The 18,601-nt window shown below is 45.7% G+C and overlaps 2 protein-coding genes across 2 annotated transcripts; both read left to right on the forward strand.

Moving 5' to 3' along the window:
* Nucleotides 1-376: 376 nt before the first annotated feature.
* On the forward strand, nucleotides 377-10,626 carry LOC119086634 (protein FAM104A-like). Its single transcript, XM_037199029.1, has 3 exons — nucleotides 377-639; nucleotides 947-1,046; nucleotides 9,607-10,626. The coding sequence occupies exons 1-3, from the start codon at nucleotides 626-628 to the stop codon at nucleotides 9,838-9,840; spliced, it is 348 nt and encodes a 115-aa protein (XP_037054924.1). The 5' UTR covers nucleotides 377-625; the 3' UTR covers nucleotides 9,841-10,626.
* A 5,320-nt stretch (nucleotides 10,627-15,946) lies between these two features.
* LOC114702857 (protein FAM156A/FAM156B-like) lies at nucleotides 15,947-16,734 on the forward strand. The gene is given in 2 exon segments (XM_028883431.2): nucleotides 15,947-15,992; nucleotides 15,995-16,734. Coding segments are annotated over 2 exon segments (612 nt in total). The 3' UTR covers nucleotides 16,561-16,734.
* The last annotated feature ends 1,867 nt before the right edge of the window (nucleotides 16,735-18,601 follow it).

An 18,601-nucleotide genomic window follows, 5' to 3' on the forward strand; every position in this document is an offset into this window, starting at 1 on the left:
GCCTCGAGCACACAGAGATCCACCTAACTCTACCTCCCAATTCCTGGGATCAAAGGCATGTGCCACCACCACTTGGCTTCAGTTTAAATTTTTTTTATGTTTAATTGAAGAGTCTTTAATCTAAATGGGATACCTGTCCTTGAAGTATTCTCACAGACACTAGAGCAAGATTAAAGACTAGGGAGAGTATGTGAACTCAGAAAAATACATGACAAAACAAACATATAGGAGTTATCTTTAATTAAATAACTGATGTAAGAATGTCCTTATAATAACTTATGAGGAATATTCAAGAATAATACTGTCAAATACCACAAACTAATTATATGTGGAAAGAGGGCATGGGAGGAAGATATAAGGGAATGAAATATTAAAACACTTCTAGACACAGTTTCAGGGAAGCAATCAGCCACAGTGTGGTGATGGCAGTGAAGTAGCTCCAGTGACATAATAGTTGTCGCCATAGCAACAGGAATAATCTGACAGTACATAGGAAGTGTCTGTTCCTAGCCACTGGCTGAAGAGACATAAGAGCAAATAGGCGCTAGAAGCCGCACCTGTCTTGAGAGCTGCCCTATGGCAGAGCTGAGAACCATATAATCTGGAACGGTTATTTCAGTGGACAATGGGGCTGGTCAGGTAGAGTTTCAACATTTGAGCATAACATCTTTGTGTTTTTGGTCCCAAGCAGTGGTTCACATTAAGATTCTGATTGGGGAACTTGAACTTGGGCTTTGGGTGTACATAGAATTCCTGTTGGACATGTTTCCTCCACTGCCTAGTGCCATCTGCCTGCAGAATCTGAATCCATCAGAGCAGCTCTGACTGGTGGATCCCCAGACAAGGCTGCGGATTTGGGTATCAGCACGGGGCTGAAAGTTAAGCACCTGAGAGATCAGTTGCTGAATGATGACAGATGTTCCTCTCCCTTTAAAACTCTTTTCAGGAAAAGGAGAAGAGGTGCCAACGAGGAAGACACCCAAATTCCCCGTCATTCGAAGAGGAATAAGAAGGACCAGGCCTTCCAGGACCCGCGTGCTATAGAGGTAGGAACTATGGCCACCCAGCTTCTCCACTTGACTTATTGCCCGCTCTGTGGTGTTCATTTCCATCTCCATGAGGCAAGAGAACCCTCCCAGATGTCCTCGGGAAAGTCTTCTCCTTGGCTGCAATGGCTTTGAGGTAGAGCAGGATTTTAAGTATTGACATAAGCGTGATTTTACTGTGCATCAGAACAGAGACAGGGCTGTCAGAGAGGCATTCCTAGGCACAACCAGGAGGAATGGGGTTCCAGAAATTCCTCCACCTTGCAAATGAGGAGGGAGAATCGAACCCCTTCTGCAGTTAGGATAGAAATAAACTGCAAGAACAGAGAGGCATGCTACTAGCTACAGTGCTTTCTTGCTTTCTCCCTGAAAAACCTAAGAACCAAGTGGGGGTTGTGGGAAGGGATTTGGGAAAGCTTTAGTGATGCTTGTGCTGAAGAGCTGGCATTTCAATCTCAACAGACTTCACTTTAACAACCAGTAAGTGGTAATGCAGCATGGTTTGAATGGAAGCATAACTTAGTGAGGAGGGAGCATTGTAAAGGGTTGCTGGACAAGTCTCATCAGGTAATGAGTAAGTATGGCTCAATTTTTCCTTTCCCGAACAAGAGATAAAAGGCCTGTCAACAGGTGCCTTCCTCTGGGACACAAACACAGGTAGGTTTTGGATAAAATGTACCCAGACCTACCCTAGTCAAGCAAGGAGTGTTCTTGACCCACTGAGTTTTCTGTTGCATATGGTCACCTAAATATGAATACTGGCCTTTGTTTCCAAGGTTAGCATCCTTAGACCTCCATGTGTAAATCTGCTCCCTGGAACAAAGGTATGAGACATGGTAGTGCAAACCTAAGACAGAAAGCTTTGGTACATGTCTGTCTTCCTGATAAAGAACAATGGCTTCACAGTGTTTTCCTGATGGCTGAGTAAAAGAAGAAATGGACAGTGTGGGGTAGCTGTGGGTCACTAGTACAGATCCCAGACCTTCACTCTGCTATTGATCACATGGGAACTAATGCTCAAGTTCCAATTAAACAGCAGTAAGACAAATGGGAAAAATACATTAGGGGCTTCACACCTATTCTGGTTAGACTTCTGAGCATCCTTGATTTTCCCCAGCTGTTGGGACTACAGCTCTTAGTGACACCACTGTTTTATGCAGGGTGAGTTAGGCTGTCTGCTGGAATGTTTGGTAGCCTCTTACATTTCTTTCTGGTGTTAGCAGTTTGTGGTCCATGCCAGCCTCACAGGACATGGAACCACCTGAGAGGAGGATCTCTTTTTAATACTCGTCTGTATTCTTTGAAAGGTCATGCGTGGATATGATATTTCTTGATCATCTTCACCTACAATCTCTCCCTGCAGCTCTACCCTGGACTCCCCCAACCAATATTGGTCTAGGTGTCAGAGCCTCCCTTTCACTGTGTATCCATGCACCTGTTTAACCCACTCTGTCCAGCTAGTGCTTCTGAAGTGCACAGAGCCTTGGGGTGATCCACTGAGTCCAAGGTAACTGACCAGGGGCCATCTACCCAGAGAGAAGTGACTCTTCCTTCTCCAGCAGCCATCAGTGGCCAATAGCTCCTTAGCTGGAGGTACAGCCACAAAAGCACCTCCCAGGGGATTAACCTGGCTTCATCATGTTCAGATCTTGTGCAGCTAACCACAGCTACCATGGGTTCCCATGTGCAAGAGCCATACCATAACCAGGGGACAGTGTTTCACAGCACTCCTTCCTGTAATCTGGCCCTTACATTCCTTCTGCCTCCTCATCTGCAATATTCCCTGAGCCCAATGGCAGGGGTAGGTGGCTATAGATGTCCCATCTGTGCTCAGCACTCACAGCTGCCTAGTGTCAGTGCTTTGAACAGTTATGTGTTTCCACGTTGACCACTACTCATTGCAACTAGAAGCTTCTGAAACCAGTGTTGAGAGCAGTGCAGACCTATGCATGCAAACATAAATATCCAGAAGACAGTTTAGCAACATAGCCATTTAGCAGAACAACAGTAAGTCCACCCCCAGCACTTTGGAGGAACTGTGGGCTCACTACTAATAGGTTTTGACTAGGTTTACAGTGCTAGGCATACATTCACTCATGTGGAGCAGGCCTCAGATCCAATCAGGAGAAGAATTGGTTAGCCTCAGGCACAGAACTGCAACTATTCCACCAGTGGACGCATCATGCCTGTCGGGCCAGTATTTTACCGTACAGGGTCCAGCAATGGGTAAGATCACTTATGTCTTTTCCCTCATGACAGCCAACGTATATACCTTCTTGGGACTATGGACATTGGCCAGCTGGGAGAGTTTCTTGGTGAACTCAAGACTGATTTCCCTGTGATCTGTAACAGAAGCGTATAGTGTCTCAGCTACAGGGTCCTACCATCTTGTTCTGTTGGACAACCAAGAGTAATGGCAATAGCCTTCATTATTTGGTCACCTCTGAGGCTGGCCAGACAATAGGGAGGTATTTATGTGCCATGCGGAGATTTTACTTAATGACCTACGGCTTCTGGGAATACCATTGTTCATCCACATGCAGTATCCTTGTTCAGAATAGCATGTATGGGGGCTGGACAGATGGCTCAGTCATTAGTATTGTCTGCTCTTCCAGGAGACCTGGGTTCAAATTCCCAGAACCACATGGGACATCTGTCTGTAACTCAAGTTCCAGGGGATCTGACAACTTCACAGACATACATGCAGGCAAAACACCAATGCACATAGGATAAACTAATCATTAAAAAATATCATGTATGATCTCATTTACCATCTAGTGTATCTCCATAAAGCTTGTTCATACATCCTTAGTTTTCCTTAGCATGTCCACATCCTGCCTTCTATTCTCCACTCCTATCCCCTATTCTCACTTAAACTTTAACCCCCCCCCATTCCCTTCACATTCTTTCATATCACATGCCTTCCACTACCTCCTCTTGTTACATGTATTTTACCTGGGGTCTAAGGCCATGGGTTCTCACACATCTTCTCTCTGCACACTTCATTTTGGTTAGCCCTTACCCCAACTCCTGCTTTTCCCATTCCCATCACTCCAGAAACTGCAAGAGCCCTTCAAACTCCAGGATTTCTGCTCTCTACATTCATTTTAGAGTATTCTGCTAATTCCTGTCTCTGCAAGCTGACATCCCCCAACCCAATGGCCTGTTTCTAGTTTCTTGGGTTCCAAATGGACTCCAGGATAAGCACACTGTTTGGGTGGGAGCTCTACCTCAAACCCTGGCACCCTGGCATTCCTGTACCCAAAGAGTCTGGGATGTTCTGGTGGAAGATCCACCTCAACTCGCCTCCCCTATCTTTTTCCCCAAACCTCCCCTTCAAAGTCCACCAAACACAGCTCCTCCCTAGGGATGCTCAAGACCACTCCCACAGGTATATAAGCTGCATCCAGGAAAACAGACAGGTGGTTCTTCCAGCCTCTCAGCTCCATCTCCTCTCTGAGGGGCCGGGAATCACCTGGGAACGTTTTACCCATTCAACCTGGGCTTTTCCAATTCGGTCTGATTTGGTTTGCTGTGACAGCACATAGGCCTTCAGGGTGCAAAAGGCTTATACAATACAAAATAATCAAAGGTAGGACGCACATAGGAGTGAAAAGCTGTGGTGTTTTTCCTTTTGGGGATTTCATGACCTTACTCAGTATAATTTTCCTGTTCAGTTCATTGACTTTCAAATAGTCCTCCTGAGGAATTATTTCAATCAGTTTGGGGTGCGTGTGTGGGGTATGTCTTGACTGTTGGTGATGTAGAAAGAGCCAACCCATTGAAGGTGGTGCCACTCCCTGGGCAAGGCACCCAGAATGGATAGGAGAAAAGGAAAGCCAGCTATAAGCAAACGCTCAAGCAAGCAAGGATCCCTGTGCTTTCTCTCTCTGCTCTTGACTGGAGGTGAGATGCTGCTCTTAAATTCCTGCTTTGCCTTCCCTGAAGTAAGGAATGAAAGCCTGGATCTGTAAGTCAAAGAAAAACTTTCCACCCTGAGTTGCTTTGGGTCTGGTTGTTTTATCACAGCAACAGAAATGAACTGAGTAGGGGGCCATTTACATCGCTCTTGATTTCTTTGTATGATCTGAAGACAAGAACATTAGAGGGCTCTGAGTCTCTTATTGAGCCAAAGAGATGTCCTTAGTTGTGTTGTCAAAGCCTAAGCAAAGTGGGTACCCCTGAAATGACCTTCTTGCAAGATACATTCATTGAATGGGTGTGCACGGGGTGCGAGAGCCTGGCCATTGATAGCCAAATAGCTTGTAGACACTTTAAGAACCCTTGTCCATGGAGCATGCCCAAGTATGGCAAGAACTCTCATGTGCAAGTTCACGTTAGAAGCTGAGTTGTGGATTGAAGATAAACATGTCCACGTGTTTTCTGCAGGTGAGGTTTTCCTAGTCATCTTTTGTTTGCTTTGTTGAAATCCATTCCCTTCTTTCACACAGATGAGGTGACATAGCTTGTATCAGAGGTTGAATTTTTCAGTTGAAATACAGCTTAGAACTCAAGGTCTGGCCCAATTTTACCATCTGATCTTCAGAGAGCCTGGATTAGACTACCTGCCCACAGAACTTCAGATGTGAACGTCCTTCATTCCCTTGCTCATTAACAGAGTAGTAGTGATTCTACAGTCTTCTGACTCAAGAGAGTGTGCATCCTTCTGGAGGGATTGGAGAAGGTGGGCTGCCAGTGCAAATGTGAGGAGCCTTGGGAGTTCTTAGTCTAAAGACTTCAGTGGGCATGGTTGGGCTTGTCAGTTTCAGTTGTAAAAAACAGCATCTAATTCCGGGGGTGCAGCAGGTTTAAGGGTGAATTTTGTTACACTATTGGGGTTCAGAAACAAATGTCTCTCAGGTATACAGGAATGGAATTGCACAGAAAGCTGGGTTGAAGGTAGAAAAATGTTGGATTCACTTGCTTTTTACTTAGGAAGCGTTTTCCAGTTCTATATCATGAATACACGTGGATTTCCATTCAGTGTTTGTGATGCTGTTCCATGATCACATTGTTCTTATGGCTTCCGTTTCCATTTTCCCGTCATTTGTATCATTAGCCAATTGAAGGTGTCTTTCCACCTCCTGTGGAGCCTGGAGACCTGCCATCCTTCTTCCAGGTGCTGTCTTCCTTCTCTCCTGTGATTCTAAGCTGCTGTCTGCATCCCTGCCACCATCTCTGTGGCGGTTCCTTTTCTAGAGCTGCTCACTGCACCCTACTTTCTGCAGCTGCCCCTTCCTTGGCCATTGATTACACTGGAGAACTCAACCTGGGGAGCCTTCTAAACTCAGTCCCAGGAATGTATGTTTACCCGGCCAGGAGTCCTCTGCAGTGGCTGGGATGTTCTTGTGTGTATGTACAGAGCTCTCAGCGACTCTTTCCTCCTCCACTCTCTGGATACCAGTGCATGTTCCATGTGTTTCTGCCAACATCATCAAGATGAGCACAGCCTGTTTGGGGATACTTAGCAAAACTGTGTGGGTGGCCTCCGTGTTCTTTGTCCTCTTTCCCATCTGTCCATTAGAATATCTGTCTGTTCAGCTCAATGGAGTTCTCAGCATGAAAGCCCAGGCCTCCACATGTTCTTGCCATGATGGCTCTTGTGCTTTCTATGGCTGGAGAAATTCTGTAGGGGCCACACACCCTCATCTTATCATCATGTGTCTGCCTCTCAAAATCTTCCTCACACTCCTGAGCTCTTGTTCTGCCTGTTAATAGTCGCCTGTCCTACACTGGCAGGTGCAGGTACCTTTCATCCTTTCCTTCAGTCATTTATTTTATTCTTTCAGATCATAATATAATTATATCATCTCCCCTTCCCTTTTTCCTCTGAGACCCTTTCATACACCCCTCCTTCTTGCTCACTGTCAAATTTTTGGCCTCATTTTCTTTAATGTGATTATACTCACACACACACACTGATACACACACTCACACACAGAGAGATACACAGACACACAAAGAGAGAGAGAGAGAGAGAGAGAGAGAGAGAGAGAGAGAGAGAGAGAGAGACTCACTAAAAAACAACCTATTCAGTCTCTATAATCTTACTTTTATGCATGTCTTCTGGACTGTATCATCCTTGTTACCAGAAATGGCCATGAAGACTCTATTTAATTAATAAAAGTAGTATTGTTTAGATTAAATTATTTTGCTTTGGCATTCTTTCCGTCCTTCATTCTTTTTTCTTGTCTGCCTGCCTGTCTACCGGTCTGGCTCTCAGTTTTGGCAGGTACTCGATACACAGCTAGGACTGGCCTGGAACTCACTATGTAATCCAGACTGACCTCCAGATCCTCCTACCTCTGCCTCCCAAGTGGTGGTATATCAGGTATGTGCTAATATGCCCTGGCAGTTGCTTTCCTTATAAAAATCATTTAGTGATTTTTGACTGTTAATATTTGAGATGCTGAAGTTGTAAAACCCATCAATGACCATTATTGTAATAATGATGCCTGTATACAACTGAGGTAAAAATTTTATGCCAACTAGAAATGTGAGGCTGGTCATCTGTTGTTTTCTTCTCAATGGCTCTGAAGAATTCCATTCAGGGCTGTGAGTTTTTCTTTAAGTTCTCATAGGAAGAGTCTCAGGTGGATCAAGTTCACCTCAACATGACTATTTTGCTTAAGATGATCATAACCTTGACATTCTGATCCTCCAATTTCCACCTGGTTCTACACCAGTTCTTCTCAGCACCTGGTTTGCTAAACTGGGCTTCAACCCAGTATTTCCTGTGTGCTAGGTGAGCTCTCTACCCATGTCACCATATCCTCAGCCCCTTAATGTACTTACTATATTCCTCTCCATATGATACTATAATCTTCATGTCACAAGAGTGTAAACCAAATATGCTCCCGTTTCTGATGGTTCCCCTACTTGCCATATTGTTCAGAATATAGTCCAGCAGAAAAAAAAGAAAGAAAGAAAAGAAGAAAGAAAGAAAAGAAGAAAGAAAGAAAGAACCCACACCAAACAACCAAGAAAGTAAATCTACCTAAGGGAAACAAGAGTGTGTACTGGGTGATTTTATTCAATGTGATAGGTTACTTGGCTTTTGAGTGTTTATAAGCAAACCATATAGTAAAATTGCTACGTCTAGATTTTTACACTGGAGGCCACTAAGTGGTATAGTTTGTCTGGATTCCTCTGAGACCTCTTTCATAAGCATAGCCCTAAAATCCATGGAAATCTATTTGACAGTTACACAGATTCATTTGCCTTCTGTGTCTCTCACGGACAATCTTAGAATGCATGAATCTCATTGCATATATAAAGCCATATGATACCTGTGGGTGATGTAGTGAGATGAGGGGATCCACATGACCTGAGAATGACGACACATCTTGGTTTCTGTCATTCTTACAGCTATGAACATGAAAAATGGCTTTATAAGACATAGAATACTGTTAGGCAGTAGTGGATCACGCCTTTAATCCCAGCACTCAGGAGGCAGAGGCAGGTGGATCTCTGTGAGGACAGTCCATTCTACAAAGCGAGTTCCAGGATATGCTCCAAAGCTACACAAAGAAACCCTGTCCAAAAAAAAAAAACAAACAATACCAATATTGTTCACCATTTCGATTCAGATAAGGGTCACTGTGATCACCTCCTCCCCCTTTGAAATTCTTAAGTTTAAAGACAAGAACTCCATGAGTATGAGCACAAGTGTGTGTTCCTGTACCCAAGGAGCTGTAATTCAAGGTCCTGTGCATGTGAGGAAAGTACCACTGAATTGCATCCCTGGTCTACTGAATTCCAAAATAACACACTTTTTGCGGGGGGGGGGGGATCCCACATAGTATCACCAGTAAGACAGAGTGAAGTTCTAGCCAGGAAAGACAATATTAAGAGAAAACACACAGTATAGAAAGCACACTGAACCACAAATAGGAGACCAAGGGGTGTCAGATATTAGAAATGCTGAGCGTTGGCCTACAGCTGTCATTTAAAACTATCAAGGCCAGTGTGAGATATGAGTGGAGCCTTGAGTTGCTATAGGAAGAACAGTTATGTCCACTCTTGGGGACAGGAACGGAAAGATCCTGTTATTTGTGTGTGTACCTGTGCATGTATATATATATATGTAAATGGAGCTTTCCCCATCATTTCTTTGCCACATTGGAACATGGACCTGCATTCCATCTTAGTTGTTTCATCAAATCCCTATCTCAGTCTGCAGCATTGATTGCTGCTTTCTCCTGGAGGTTGGGAGCACACTTCCCTGGTGCAGGTAATTGGAATGCACGGTACGAACAGGGCCAGAGGATATGTGGACGCATTTGGAGTGAGAAAGCCAGTGTTTGAACCCTCTCCCTGACATTCCCACAGACTGGCCTTTGGGCCTGTGGGACATCTCTTTCCTGTTCTGTCAAATGGGTACCATTAACCACCAGCTTGAGCTATAGTGCTGCTGTGAGAAAGGAATGAGCTACCCAAGTGATTGCACTTTATAGACTGTGAAGTCTTTTGTAGAGTGTGATGCCAGTATTCTTCAAGCTGACCAGGAAATGATGACAGTATCATAATAGCCATCCTCCTTCTGTCTTTCTCCTTCCAGTCGTCAAGCAGTGATAATGAAAAGATCCACAGCAACATCAATAACACCAACAGAGAAAGTGTTCCAAACAGCAGCTTAAACCCGGACCATGCTGAACTTAACTGCGAAGTCCCCGAGTTCTCCCATGAGGACTATGCATTGGGCCAAGACCAAGGTCCTTACTCCCACATTAACCAGATCTTGAAGGAAGCTCATTTCTACAAACTGCAGCAGAGAGGACAATCTCTGGCATGATCACCTAGGCGTCCTCCTCCCTTGTTTATAAAAAGCAATTGCATTCACATAAAGCAGTCTTGGCTTTTGTCTGTATTTTCAGTAAGAGGTCAATGGGCATTTGTAATCTTTTGCTGTTTTGCTCCACCACTGCGATTTCAAATGGTCCTTCATGACAGTTTAATATGTTTTCTGTCAAGTCTGGTGTCCAGTTCATGTTAAAATAGCAACATGAGGACTTCTCCTGATACTGAATGACTTATATGTCCAATTCGGGTTGGGTTCCAAGTCACTCATCTAGGGTCTGTGTTAAATGTCATTTTAAAATGTGACTCCTTCTGAAAAGCTAAGTGGCCCAAAAATGAATGGCTGGTTTTCATTAAAACTTGAAAGAAGAAACAGCAACAAGAGACAAGCCAACACCAAGCGGTAATGAGCATTGTGTAGGAGGGAGAATGTGACTGGCTCTCATTCTGAAATGACTGACAGGGCCGCTCCTCAGAAGGGAGATGTTCTACAGAAATCAATCTCTACTTACAATGGTGCCAATGTCAGCCATGCAGTTGTACATGTGAAGCCTGTGTCTAGTAACTGCACTCTTTGTATTCCAAGGGAGAAGCCTTCTTCCTTTAATGCTCCTGTGTGTGCCCTTCATACCTTGTGCAAAGCACTTGTAATTCTGTCAGAGAAGTGCATAGCAATGCCGTGGCTTAAGTGCAAAATCTACTTGTGAACCACTTATGTATTGTTCCTTACAGTTCCATCTATTATGTCTAATGTTGATAAAGTCTAAGCTACTGGACATGATATCTGACTCAGAGGTGTTGTAGAGCTGGGTGGGATGACTGTCCGTTCTATAACAAGTCTTTCATGCGGAAGAGGGCATCTCACATCATCAAAATCCATACAGTTGTTTGGGGCAGGGGGGGGCTAGTGGAACAGTGCCTGTTTACCCTGTGGCAGACCCCAGTAATGGTATAAATATCAGCACAATTCCCGTGGCTTGTGATCAGTGAACTGAGGCACCATTAGAAGAAACAGGCAATGCCACTTAGTGATGGATCTGTCCCTGAGTTCAGTCATATCTAGCTACCAATCCAACCTGTGCAGGGACTCACTTCTATAATGCTTACACTTTTTCAGTGATCAAGTCAGTGATCAAGGAAGCAGAAGGCATCATACTACCTGCCCTATATCTGTGAGGGCTACAACTTGTTTTAACATTTAATAGGAATAGCCTTACTCTGTTTGCTAAGCAAGCTCTCTATAAAGGGAACTACATGCCATGTGAAGGACATTTTTGTTTCTCATGGAATCTTTTATTCATTTTACATACCAATCACAGATTCCCCCTCTTCCCCCTCCCTCTCCTCCAACATTCCCCCTAACCCACCCCCATTCCTTCCTCTGAAAAGGTAAGGCCTCCCCCATGGGGAGTCAGCAGAGCCTGGTACAGTAAGTTGAGGAAGGTCCAAGCCCTTTCCCCTGCCTCAAGGCTCTAAAGTTGTCCCACCATAGGGAATGGGCTCCAAAAAGCCACCCTATGCACCAGGGATTCATTCTGATCCCACTGCCAGGGGTCCCCCAACAGAGACCAAGCAAAGGACATTTTTTTAATGGCTCCTGTTTCCAAAGTTGGAGAAGCAGGTCTTCAGGAGAAGACCCTAGTGTTTTTGGCAGGCAACAGTTAACAAATACTTGGTTAACATTTCCTCTGTAAGAGTAAAGCAAACAATCCAATACTAAAGAGGAGAAGGAATCTGAAATCTGAAACTGCATACGTGCAGCACAGTTCCAGACCACCTAAGGAGAATACTGCAGGGTGAAGTCTACAGCAGGCTGCTCTCCATGAGTAGGCAGCTGTAACAGTCATGCAGCGCAGATCTCTTGGGGGATAAAGGTGCTTTTAACCTAGCCTGACACCCTGAGTGCAATGCCTCATAGCCACGTGATGTGGAGAGAATGGACTCCAGAAAGTGGTCCTCTGCCCTCTTGAAAGCAAGTTTTCTCTCTCTGTCTATCCCTCTCTCCCTCTCTCCCTTTCTTCTCTCTTCCTCTTCTCATCTCATATTTCACCAGGGTTAGCCTGGAACTCTCCATGTCAACCATGCTGTCATGGAACAGAGGTGGACAGCCTGCCTCTGCTTCCAGTGTGCTAGGATTCACTGTTTGTGCCATCATATCTGATCTTTCTAAAACGTTTATTTGTGTTTGTTTTTGAAGTCGGGCTCTGACCATGTGACCAAGCTGGAACTGGAATGACTATTTACCTCCAGCTGGACTCAAAGTCCTGGAAATCTGCCTGCTTCATCTCTTGTCCTGTGTCAACACCTTACTGTCTTTTGCAAGTTATTTAACTGGTTATCACGAGCCTAGGACCTAACAGATCCCAAGTCCTTATTGGAATGGTGTAACCTCATCCTCCACAACGGTCCCTCAGGTAAAGTACAATTATTTTGTAAGTAACCAGCAGGCAAGAGAAGGGATCCTTTTCCACTGAAAAATCAAGTAGCTGGAACAAGGAAAGAAGATGTCACCAGGGGTGATACGAGGCTTGTTTTTAGGGAGTAAGGACCTAACTGGCCTCTAGGAACAACCTATTATGGGCTGTACTCCAGTGAGTTCCTCCCAACACCCCTTGAGACAGAAGTAGGGTGAGCTTTAGAAGTCAGAGGCAGGGAGGGAAACTTGACAGAAGTTGTCCACCCATGGAATCAGATCCTGAAGAAAGTGGCAGGAGTCCATGAGCAGCTTGAGGCACATAACTGCAGAGAAAGAACACCAGAGTTGAAAACCAGGTCTTTTCAACCTAGTACAAGCTCCCTCTCCTCTAATGTAGGTAGGCTGTTGTAGGCAAGGCCGGGTGATTCTACACGCTTCAGCAGGAGATGCCCTCTCATTGCATTGTGCAACTAGACAGTATTTAAGCCTAGTGATGCCATCCATGATGTGTACAGTGGACCAGAGAGTGAGAACAGTCTCTCCTTCCTCTCTTCTGCTCTCTACTTCTCTGTCTGCCCCACCTGCCTCTCTCTCACACACACTGTCTCCCTCCATCTCTGACCTTCACTCTCTCTAGCTCTCCCTTCCTTCCTCTCTCCCTGACTTTACTCCCTCCATCTCCAAATCAAGAACTTTGACCTGAAACCCACATCCTCTGGTGGTTCTTCATACACAACTACTATTAGATGCATGGAGGAATTAAATGTCTTTAGTCGGGGTGGGCTTGTCTATTCATGGTCACAGACAAGAGGGATATCTTGACTCAAGTTATGCAAGAAGGAATTTGAGGGACAAACTTTATGGTGGCCTTGTTTGTACCCATTGAATGATGCTTGGACAAGTCCTAATGAGCAGAGGAGTTTCTCATGTATTCCTTCCTGGATGTCTTATCACCAGCATTATTGTGAAGTTCCTCGGTTGGGCCACTGGCAGATGGCACTGGTTTCACTTTGTGATTTTTTACTTGGGAGACATGACAGTCACCTGCATGATATTACAGTCTTCATTCTGTCCTTTCTACCTACTCTCACATGGTCCCTGCTGCAGATTAACGTGATCATTAGGTCATTTCCTCTGGGGAATCCTTTTCTGTCTACTTGACCACAACACAGAACAGACTGAAACAAAGGTCACTTTGAGCTCTCCATCAAACCCTAACTTGCAGGATTTTCTGAAATCTTGTGCCATTCTCTACATTATCATTTTTCCCATGTCATCTGAGGTCTGTGTAATAAGGTCATTTGTATCCCCACCAATTGAGGCAGATTTCAGAGCTGACTCTAATTCACAACTGTTGTCCTGTAATGCTTGGAAGCAGTTGTGGTTAATTTTGGCTAGGATGGTTTCTAAAAAGAAGAAATGGTTAAAGTTATGAACCAAGACAAGGGTGGGGGGAGATCCAGAATTCGTCAGAAAGTGGACCCCTCATTCTGAGTTTCCGTGTGTGTGTGTGTGTGTGTGTGTGTGTGTGTGTGTGTGTGTGTGTGTGTTTCTTTAAAGTAAGAGAGTTTGATAGGGACCACGTGCATGAACATGGCACACCTTCTTGACCTTTGTGAGAGGTCCAATACGGTTACAATCCTGATTAACTGGTCTTTGCCACACTTTTGACCACTGTATTTTTATATGCTGAGATTTCCTGTTGAGCAATTAAATTTAGTTGTCAATTTTCAAAACACCATAGCACATACAGGGTAAATGTAGCTAAAAAGGAAGAGCCGATAATTGATGGCCCTCTGGAGAGAAACAGTACTGGTCATTTCTTCTCCTGGAAAAGGAAAGTTGTCCAAGGACTTGTCTTCAAATAGAAACGAATATACAAGCCTGCTGGTGGATGCCTGTAATCCCAGATAGCTGGGAGGCTGAGGCAGGAGGATGACAGGCTCTAAGGCAGAGCTACAGACTGAGTTTAAGCATAGCCTCTGTAGAGAATGTGAGACTTTGTGTGAAAAGAAAATTTCAAAACAGAAGGCTGTAAATATAGTCCAGTGGTAGCTTATGCCTACTCTATATCAGGCCCTAGGTTCAATACCAAGTACAGACAAAAGAAAACACACACAAATAAATAAAATTCCAGTAAAGTGTCCATAAGTTTTATGAAATTATTTCCTATGTAGGCATCTCTCAGGAGTCACTGTAAGTATGAGATCAGAAGGATCTTCTTTCCTGCTAGTGCAATGTTGTAAAGAGATGATGTCACTGCCCAGTGACATTATTCAGTATCTCCTTCCTGGAGCAGTTTCTTCCCCTCCATGCAGTAGCAAGCTTAACTTGATCACCCCCCCCCCCGCCACACATACACAGGTGAACAAATACTCAGAATGTCTTTCTTCAGTTATCCCCCATGCCTTAGCATAGGGAGCCTTCCTGAAGGCTGCCTTCCTCAGCTTCCACAGTTCTCTGTCTTTCCTGAAGTGTGCAGAACACGCAGTCACTTGGGACAGAGCATGGCCAACTCTACCTTGCTGCTATCTGCAGGCAGAGGTGTGACTCCCATGTCCGAATCTAGGAGCCACGAAGCAAACTTTGCCCTCTTTCACTGATGGCACCTTTACCCAGGTCGTTCAATGCCCCTTTGGTTTTACTTCCTGCCTGTCACGGGCCTTGCTTTTCCCCTGGGTGAGCAGACTCTTCTGTGTAACGCAACAGTTTGCAGCTGTCAGACATGGTTTGAGGAAGCAGTTTGCATGCCCAAGTGAAAGGACAAAAACCCTGGCCCTGCAGAGTGCAAGAATGGAGTTTGGCTATGGTCGTCACAGGTCAGCTGATGCGTAGGTGTAGGAATACAGGAGCCAGAGGCAAGACCATATTCAAGCAGTTGAGCAGTAGGTGGCTCTGAGCGCTACGTCAGGACATCTGTGGCTGAAACTTAATGGTAAGTTTCACTTTTAGGTAACGTTTACTTTTAGGCTTTTGTCTAAGGTCACAAGTTGCTACACAGGAAAGAGCCACCTCAGAGTCAATGAAAGGCCCTTGCCAAGATTCTATCATTCTCATCACAAGGAGGGAAATTTGGCTATGATCTCAGTACATGCCATGGAAGTGTTCCCACAGGCAACCAAGCAGGTTCTAGGAGAGCATGGCAAGCCAATGATCAGTGGGGTGAAAATCAGAGATGGGTGAGGTACTAGGTCTCAAATCCTTGTAAGCTCATAAAAAAATCAGCCCTATGGATTCATGTAGACACATCTGTGAAGAATGGCGATCGTTGTCCATTCATTGCGGTTGAGTTGCCTTTGAGAAAGGGGCGAGGAGTGAGGCAAGAATCGATGTGGTTCACCATATGATCCCTTCCTCATGAGCTGCCAGGCATGAGAAAGAGTACCAGCTGCCATCCCGGAATGCTGTTGATGAACCATGACCTGTGCTAAGCTCTCTGGACATGTGTCATCTTGTGTAGCCCTCGGAAGAAGCCTGGGAGGTGGCCCTATGTTGAAGATGAGGGACAAAGTGAGGTGAATAATCATGGGCTTTCTTTCTTCTCTTCTCACCTCTTGTTACAGTCTGGATTTTCCCGGCTGCGCCCATTCCTCCTGGCTATCGCCTAGTTATTCCACAAGTCTCCGCCTTCACTTTTCCTCCTGGAACCAGGGCTCAGGGTGGCCTCCGCCTCAGACTAGAGCCCATGGATCCGCTGCAGAAATGGGATCCAATGTCGATTTCCATGCCTCCCGCATGGCCACTGTGACAAGCTCCCAAGAGGCCTCAGCAGGCTCTCAGCCTTCCTCCTCAGAAAAGCTAAGCCTGGGCCTCAGTGGCCTGAGCCTCTGCCGCAGCCCTGCCTCTGTTGCCTCTGCTCCTTTGTCCGAGGGACTGCTCCAGCACCAGACCCGAGAGAAGAAGGCCCTGTGGCAGCAGTACTGGGAAAAGCAGGGCTTTCCTCAGAGGAAGAAAGTCTTCCTGAGACACTCGAGACGCTGGCACCGCGATCACATGGCACCTTACCTGCTTGAAAGGGATCTCAGAGGCTCTCCCTCAGGTGACAGAGCTCAGAATCAGCTCCGGTGCCAGGGCCACGTGCCGAACATTGCTGGGATGAGCGGAGACAGGAACAAGGCTCCCAACCCCCCCTCCTGGGAAACGCTGGTACAGGGCCTCAGTGGCCTCACCCTCAGCCTGGGAGCCAACAGAGTGAGCCCCCTGCCTGAAGGGCCTGGGGAGCAGCAGGACCCAGAGCAGATGCTCCAGCTGGAGAGGCAGCAGGAAAGCATGAGGATGTTCCAGAGGATGCTCAAGTAGAGGATGGAAGAAGGCTGCGGAGCTGGCTCCCAGAGGACGGAGGTGAAAACGGATTCAGACAGTGCGGCACAGCCAGCTCAGGGGCCCAGACCCTATTGGATCAAGGCAGTCAGCTGCCTTTGGATGAGCCCCAACACTGTGCTATGATGGGAGTTGTCCTAGGAAAGGCTTCAACTTCCCTGCTTATGTCTTGAAGCGTGCCTTTGTGGGTATGGTGGTGTGTGTTAGCCGATACAAAAGAAAACTGGGGACCAGGGATCCCTGAACCGCCATGTTGTGATTCACACACAGAGTTTTCACTCATTTTTCTGGGAACTCAATGCCCCCCATCTTCCTTTTAAAAAGAACCAACATCGTCTCTGTGTGTATATGTATATATGTATATATGATGTATATATAAGACATGTATATGTCTTCTATATGCCTTCTTGATCTCAGTTTATTGAGTGCCCCAGAAAAGGGCTTACAGATATGATGGGATGCATGTTCTGGATAGCAGAGGCAGATCAACTTGCAGCTTCTAGAAGTTGAAGCAAGGGAATGAAGTTTAAAGCAGCTAGCTACCGAATGCACTGTATTGGGTAAAATACCCAGGGTTTGAACCTACACGGAACAAGGGAAGAGTCCCTCCTTAGCCATACCAAATTCTGGATCTCTGCAGGAATTCCCTGTTGTTCACTCAATTATTGCCATAGCAGAGGCTGACTTGGTATTCATAACTGCATTACAATCAACCCCCTGCCTCTTCATCTGCTCAATGAAATCATTTAAAGACATGCAGCCAGGTCAGGAGAGACGTAGTCTCATGTAGACGAGGAGACAAAGAGACACGAAGGTCAAGTGTGCATGCTGGGGTCAGCATGGACAGTCTGGGGAATGGGCAAGGACTGTACTGAAGGAAGGATTGGGTGGCATCATTATAGTGCCAGGCATTGGTGTACATAGCATTATCACCAGAAACTGGTGATACATGGCGAATGTCATAAGGACTGTCTTCACGAGTCCCGTGTTTTCCAGTAATGACAGTATAAATAACCGTGGCCTGGGTATACAGGTATTATAGAGAGGAAGCTTGGGAGGTCCATTTGCCCTTAAGTTTGTTCTTACAGGTCAAGGGCCAGCAGTGGAAAGTATTCCATAGGTTTGTTAGTGGTAGTGTTGGGGATCTGTGTGTGTTCTGCATCTCTTAGCTGCTAAAAGACTCTGATGATTCAAGAGAGGAGATGGGAGGGCAGAATGCACCCCTCGTTGAATTGACAAGAGGACCAGCCTGTGACCTGCCTACATGCCACACAGGTGTGGGGGGGCTGGTGCCTTATTCAAGTGAGGGAGTTGGCCATTGCTCCAGGTGGCTGCTTAGCAACCAGTGTGCAGTGCTCAGTCCATAACTTCTCAATGCTAGAGGGAGCTGGTGGAGGCTCGGAAACACATCCCTGCCAGCCATTACGGGTGCCTTGATAGCTCTGTGTGTGATGGCATCCTGTCAGGATAAACCTTGTCTACTGGACTACAAGGGGAGCCTGTGAGACGTGTTCCTCACTGTGCTCTCTGTAGCCCTGACTTCTCACGTGCCCCCTGACCTGTAGTCACTGGACAGGGCACCTGGACCTCTGTCTCATCAGTGGTGTCAGGGCCTACAAGTGGGTTTTACCTCCCCCAACATTGGAATGATTTGCTCTTTTCAAGTCTGTAGTGTCCTGTGCTTGTACCAGACACCATGAAATGCACTGTTCCAAATGTGAAAACATGTTCTCTTCTGTGACCAACTGCCTCCTGTTGTTAATGTGGACTGGAATATAATTATGTCGTTTTGTCAGGGATTTGGGAAGGTGAGGAAACTGTGTAGTGGTCTCCACCCTAATCCAGGAGGCAACTTGTTTGTTCAACACATTGTGAGTTTTGTAACACATGGTCTAAGCCACACTACTGATAATGTGAGGAGTTAAATTTCCAGTACAATTAAGTTTTCTGTGTTACTTTACGATTTTCCCTCCTTGATACGGCAATGTTTACTTTTGTCCTTTTCAACAGTGGATCTCTT

The sequence above is a fragment of the Peromyscus leucopus genome, chromosome X, assembly GCF_004664715.2.
Source record: "Peromyscus leucopus breed LL Stock chromosome X, UCI_PerLeu_2.1, whole genome shotgun sequence".
Taxonomy (NCBI): Eukaryota; Metazoa; Chordata; class Mammalia; order Rodentia; family Cricetidae; genus Peromyscus; species Peromyscus leucopus.